At 33.6% G+C, this 6972-nt stretch overlaps 1 protein-coding gene across 1 annotated transcript; it reads right to left on the reverse strand.

Moving 5' to 3' along the window:
* Nucleotides 1-680: 680 nt before the first annotated feature.
* LOC133778130 (callose synthase 5-like) lies at nt 681-5773 on the reverse strand. The gene is made up of 13 exons (XM_062217952.1): nt 4910-5773; nt 4612-4734; nt 4261-4521; nt 4027-4187; nt 3332-3455; nt 3139-3233; nt 2924-3041; nt 2684-2835; nt 2157-2266; nt 1788-2056; nt 1109-1299; nt 916-1027; nt 681-841 (listed from the first exon to the last, which is right to left on the reverse strand). Exons 3-10 carry the CDS (start codon nt 4339-4341, stop codon nt 1875-1877), a joined length of 1023 nt encoding a protein of 340 aa, XP_062073936.1. The 5' UTR covers nt 4342-4521; nt 4612-4734; nt 4910-5773; the 3' UTR covers nt 681-841; nt 916-1027; nt 1109-1299; nt 1788-1874.
* Between the last annotated feature and the right edge of the window lie 1199 nt (nt 5774-6972).

The following is a 6972-nucleotide window of genomic DNA, read 5'->3' on the forward strand; positions in this document are numbered from 1 at the left end:
GTATGGACTCTCATACGTCGGTTCTAGTACCGTCGTCCCATGAAATGTCATGCCATGTAATGCATGAAACGACGGTTTAAATAAAAGCATCATCTCCTACCGTACATGAGACGATGGTTCCTATACAAACGTTGTCTCTTGTGGTACATGAGACAACAGTTTCTGTGCAAGCATCATCCACTGCAGTAAATGAGACGACAGTTCCTACTCAAGCGTCATCTTTCTGCAGTACATGAGATGACAATTTATGTGCAAGCATCGTCCCCTGTAATACATAAGACAACATTTTTGTGGAGACCGACGTACCTTGTAGAATATGGGACTATTTTAATTTCTTTATTTACAACTCCTATATTCATTCATAATTTCTTGTGTAATTACAACATGGTTCAGACAGAATCAATAGGCAAACAAAATAATCAATAGAACTCAGTATGTTCCAAATTTAAAAATTACAAGAACAAAATATACACTTGTAATAACTATGTAAGGGATAACTAAAAACTACAATTAGTATATTTTTTAATTATGATTTCGAAAGTTACTCTAGCAATGACTCATCCGCTCAAGAAGCCTGGCGCCCATTGAATTCTTCCAAAAGGTTACACATTTTTAAAGCTTCTTCCAAGTAATTGTCCTACAAAAATTTGGAAGCTTTCAGCCTCAAACTTGGCCTTAATTCAAAAGACAACATAAGATAACTTCAAATTCTAATGGTTACCTGATTCATGTCAATCGTCTGGAGAGCTTCTCCTCTCGTGAAAATTATAACATGATTTTGGTTTTCTGGCTTTCCTTCTCCTATCTTGGCTGAACCCGGTAATTTTATCCGATATATTTCCTTTAAACCGGTACCAAAACAATCAGTTGTATATCATAAGGCATAGAAGCACAATTATTTTTCTCAATATTTACCTGATCAAGATTATCAACAACTTTCACCAAAACTGAATAATAAACTTTATGTACTTTTCCTCCTTCATTCTCTTCAACCTCATCAATATATGCCACCCTAAGAGAAGGATTACTGTACAAAGGAAAAAAAATTAAATTCTTGAATGAAATGAAGAAATGACATGTAACATTAATTAACAAACAGAGAACATACTTGACCATCAAGTTCAGGATGTCTGTTGCACGACGATCTCCACTTCGCTTCTGGTTGCCATAGTTTTGACAGGTAGCGATATATGTGAATTTCATGTCAGCAACTGCTTCTAATTGTGCATAAAGAGATCCTTGGCTTTTTTTTATCTTCCTCTGATGGAACTGTTATGGCTTTGTAGCCTCCAAGTATCTCTGTTCACAGCAAGAAATTACAAACATAAAGAAAATATAACTACTTACACTACCTCATATGGACAGAGATCAGGAAAAACATTGATTGTGTTCATAGGCAAACACCACTGGCATATAATAAACATGCACAATTAAAGTGTACTAAGAACTAAGAGCTTGATAGACATTGATTCCTAAAACCCAAAAAAAAGAGGACTAGGAAGTAAGAGTTTGTTAGATTGATTCTAAACTTCTAAAGCTTTAATAACTTTTGCATGATTTTTTAGCACAATCCTGTTTTTTCAAGTGAAATAAAATTGACTACAACACAGAAAGATACACTATAAATTTTATGAAGCAACTGAGATCTTGTTTTCAGAAGACAGAATAGTTGATGATTTCTGTAAAAGCTACAATCCCAAAAAGGCCTTAATATATGAAGGCACTAGAATTTGCAACAAGATCTTTAGAAGTCTCTTGGTTAAAGATTTGGGTGAAAATACTCTTACCACTTTCATTGGCCATGTCAAGGAAAGCCTGAAGCTTCAAAGCTCATCTGTAGTACATTATTCCTCGAACTGAAACACAAAAAATAGTCAGTACAACAAGCTGATTAATACTATGAAACATGAGAAAGGAATGCATCCAATACTTGTTCTGCAGAGAGTTTGTCCTCTTAGGGAGACCCAGTGACGAAGCTGTAAAATGTTTTCCTCAGTTTCCCATATCTCGCTATCTTTTTTACAATTAATTCGCTCCATGAAGTTATTCCACTCATCTGCAAGTTGCAAAATGATTAAATACCGAATTCAGAATGTGGTCATTAAATCAAATAGAAAATTTACTATGAAACAAAGTTAAAAGACAGAATCACACACCTGGGAAAATTTTCTGCAAGTAATATAAGATTGATACACCATCTTCATTTTCCAACTCAAGGTCAGTTTTAGAGTAAACTGTCTCCTCACTGTAGTATGGAGTCATGACACTGCCAGTAGCAGGAAATTAAGATACAAATCATGCAGTCAATATTTCATTTTATGAGCCTAAGCTATGCTGGCTGCAAGAATATAATATATTGCAGATAAAATATATCCTGCACATACAAGGATAGAAACATACACTAAACTCCTAGCCAATTTGTTCCATGAATATAACCCCCAGGAAAAAGTAAGTGAAATAGTATATGCTTTTAAATATTCAACGTTAAAAAAAATATATAAGAAATAATGCCAGTAGAAGCTACAGGCCACTTTCTGGGTTTTGAAAGGTACTGGTAGATCATATGCTGAGGCCTTAAAAGACCTTGCTATTCTAATTACAAGTACCCTAACTAGTTTCAAGAAGGTTCAGGCGTATGGAATTAATATGTTCCATGTTTATGAGTTAAGAAATTTTATCGAACCTGAAAGAAAGCATTTTCCGGACTTTGGGGGCACGTGGCATATCCATGAACAATGAATTTGTGAAAAATGAGATTCTTCTACATGCTTCGAGGTTAGTTGGTACATCAGTAGCAGATTCCTTCACTGTCAACAAGAGGTATAGGCGTCTTATCTAGAATGATGGCAAGCAATAAGCATGTTTCAGTTAAATAGTTACAACAGATTGCAGTTAAAATGCATCTGAGTCTAAATTTTTATACCTGTTCTTCCCACTGAGTTGTGACAACTGGGAGGAATGCTATGGCAGGTTTTGTATCAGTACCTGCAAAAAGTTGTCTCCCAGTATCCTTGCTGCTATGACCAACTTCAAGCAATTCCCTGAAAGGTATAACATGAAAAAAGTTCATGAATTACAATTCAACTTTTAAAACTCACAACAATTGCTTCAGATAGAATGACATAATGTTAAACCTACCTGAGCTCATTCACCATCATGTCACGGGTGACAACTTCCAACATATCTTGCAGCAACAACACCACTGTATCTTTATTGGATGGTTCAGCGTCTTTCTTCAACAAAGAAGTTGTAATAATAAAGTTTATTGAATTTTCAAGCTAAGCATGTACTGTGTATATAATTACATATATGCTCTCTTCTAATAATTTACCAAGATCTCTACAAGCTCCACAAATTTCTTGCAAAGAGTAGGTAAAGGACCCATTCTGAAGTTTGCAAGAAGCAGATTTTTTGAGATGCTACTTTCAACTTCTTTAATAATGATGCTAATTATCCTGCAAACCATAAAATCATATTAGAATGTATAGCAACATTTTATATAGGATGAGACTATAATAATTATTGATATCCACGCTCAATAATATATAAAACACTTTTTTGTAATTTCTACAGGTTACATTATGGTACATGTTATTTGGTTCAAGCATAAATGACTTGGCGTAAATGAAATCAATCTGTGGTGTTAAAAGGAAAAAAAAAAGAAAAATCGTTGAAATTTAGCTCATACATGAAAAACTAGAAACAGTATAGGCAAACATGCAAAGATCAAAATCAAGTGTTCCCAGCTATAAGAGTAATGGAAAAATTAATTTTTTTTAAAAAAAAAAACAATGTAATTACCCAGTACCTTTTCCAGTTTTTAAATTTTGTTTTGAAATCTTGATATGTAAGAGAAAATTTTAAGTGTGACAAAGAAGTTTCAGAAACCGTAAGAACTGTAACTCATTTACATTATAGACTACAAAACTAGACATTAGTTTTATTCTGACTCTTCGATTTCTAGAAACTGAAACAAACAGAATTATATATTCTACTTGTAGAGAAACCAATTGCTACCAATATAACCTTTTTTCATTATCTCCAACCACAAGAATGCTCAAGACATGCTTGAAAAATTCATAACAGTCAATCACTGCACATTTCATGTATTCATCAGCACATATACGCTTCCAGAGATCAGAGTCCCTGGATTTAAATTGAGCTGCCATGTCCAATGCTATTGGTATCTGCAGAGGTAAAAAGAAAAGGTCAAATAAGGCCACGGTAACATATGTAAGATCTCAAAATGTTTATACTTACCTTGCTAGCAATCAAAAAAGGTGGCCACTGAATAATCTTCAGCCCTGGATCTGATGAATAAGGAACTAGCAACAAATCCATTTCCCTGAAGTAAAGGAACCAAGTATATCTTTAATAAAATGATGAACACAAGTTAGTTAAAAAATGACTGAATTTTAGGCCTTTCCTGTCACTAATGAGATCTTCCTCTCGGAAGCTACATATAACTTCATTCCACAATTGTGCAAATTTTGCAGCTTCGCTTCTCCTGCTTGCTGTAATCTGCAGGGTGAAGTGCAAACAAAGATATATTGAAGGAATCTATACCATTGCTAATGCCATGAAACAGTACAATTTTTTTTTAAAAGCAACCTCAGCAAAACGCTTGGCAAAAGAAAATCCTCTTTTCTGCGACCTATCTAAAGGCACCAGATATGTGTTGAATGCACCAGGTAAGGACTGGAACCTTGATCTAAGCATCCCCAATGTTCGTATCTGTAAGAAAGTGGGCATGCTTTAATCAGTGACAACTGTTACTATAAGAATGAGTAGATAAGAAAGTATTGATTTCATTCATTACCAGGCTATCCCAAGAAGTGAACAGGAAACATAACATACAACTTGCATTAAATTAAATTGATGTACGAAAAATAATGATCAAATCGATTACCTCTCCTAGACGATCAAAGGCCCCAATGACACCACCATATAAAGTTGAATAAACTGAATACCAAATTTGTGTATCCGTAAAATAAACCTGCATATGATGGGGGACAGTATGAGGTGTCTCATCAATGCCAGCAAGAAGTTTCATTTATACAAGAGCACATTAATGAACCATTATGTCAAACTTAAGGAAAGATGTAGTAAAAGGACCATGATAACTGATGCCCAAAGTGACACGACCGCTCCATAGTTGTTTTGAGCTGCATTGGAAAGAGAGTATTAGCATAGAAAACAAGTTAATTAAGTGAATGCTCATGTCACAAGAAGAAGCGACAAGTAATACCCTTGGGGAAGAACTCATGCCATTCATATTCAACTCTGTGAATACTCAAAAATCACGATTTAAGAGTTTGCGCAAAGGTACTACAGATATTTACAAGAGGTGTTAAAAAAGGCATGAGATATACATGAGCCAAATTATACTTGAGTTGAGACCTACTGAGTTAGTCACTTATTTAGACATCTATAGAAGTCTGATCAGAAAAAGTAAGGTACATGATGTATGACTAGGGAAAAAAACATTTTAATTCTTGCTTGATGATCCACCTTGTCATGATTTCAAAAATAATTACTAGAGGAATATTATGCATATGCTGGTAAATAATGAAAATGCATTATTTCAATTTCAATATTAGTTACAGTCTTGCAGAATATGAAGCATATGATGTCTTCAATAATGCAAATAAAAGTCTTAGTTACAATCAAGAATTTATACAAGTAATAAGAGACACCAAGGAGTTGAGCTTCAAGACTAGTCAAGCTAGACAAGTATATTTATATGTAACAAGTAATCATAAGTTAGAATGTTCTTGATGGGCATGAATTTTTCGTATGCATTTGCTAACAAATGGCAATCAATGCCTAGTTTCAACAAATATACAACACAAAAATGCAACTGAAATGTATATTTTCTTTTCCTCCATAATAGTAATTAATATAAACTTGACAAGTCATAATTCAACAAAGTAAATAAGTGGTAGCTCAGCTTTGATTCAAACAACTACTTGAGCAAAGTTGTTATCTGGTTTGCTTAATCTTGAAAAGATACATGACTAAAATAGAGATATTTTTAATATGATTCTTTCCTCTTCCACAAGCCAATTTTATCTGCAGTTACCAAATTTCAATTCCTTCCAAATAAAAATATAGAACTAAGTTTTGATGTCTCTGCCTAAAAATGTAAAGTTCTAAAATAACACTTCAATATTGAGAAGAAAACAAAATAGGAGCACATGTATTTAAATTCCCTTTTCAATATAAATGCTTCATTAATATTAAATGTGCAGCGCTAACTAGATCAAATCCCATATCACATACATGAAAGAATGACTACAAGATAAAAAAAATTAGTACAATGATAATGAAAAAATCAATTGTACGTGTATAACTAGTATCATTTTGTTTCTATTAACCTGGTTATAGCTATACAAGTCATCAGTATATGAAAATATAAGATTGCACACTACAATCCATTTCACTAAGGCATTTTAACAAACAATTTATGTGCAACAGACAAAACACAGAAAAAGAATATTATGAGCATCAAGATAACTACTCAAACACATTATGAAAGGGAATGCTACAAAAGGAGAAGAGCATAGAAGATTAAATATAGCAAATATACCTCCCATAATTGAGCATGTGCACCCATTACACCACCAATAAGGGTTGACGAGAGAGCATACTGTGTATGTATATCCATGGAATAGATCTGAAATCAATGAATATAAAAAATAGATATGCCCTATAAGCATAAGTCAATGCTTCTATATATACTTTACACCAAATAATATACACATCAAAGCTCATAAAAGGAGGCAATTCTCTCAGAAGTGCCCTGGTTTTGAAGAAGAAGCTATTAGGAGCGAAGAGGCCAGCACAGGTGAAGTCATTCAGATATCCCTTATTTCACAAATTATTGGGAAGGATTCAAAATGTATACATATAGAAATATAGATAGAGAATGAGAAAAAAAAATAGAGCTACTACGCAGAGAAAGAAGAGAAT

This window comes from Humulus lupulus, chromosome 5 (assembly GCF_963169125.1).
Source record: "Humulus lupulus chromosome 5, drHumLupu1.1, whole genome shotgun sequence".
NCBI lineage: Eukaryota > Viridiplantae > Streptophyta > Magnoliopsida > Rosales > Cannabaceae > Humulus > Humulus lupulus.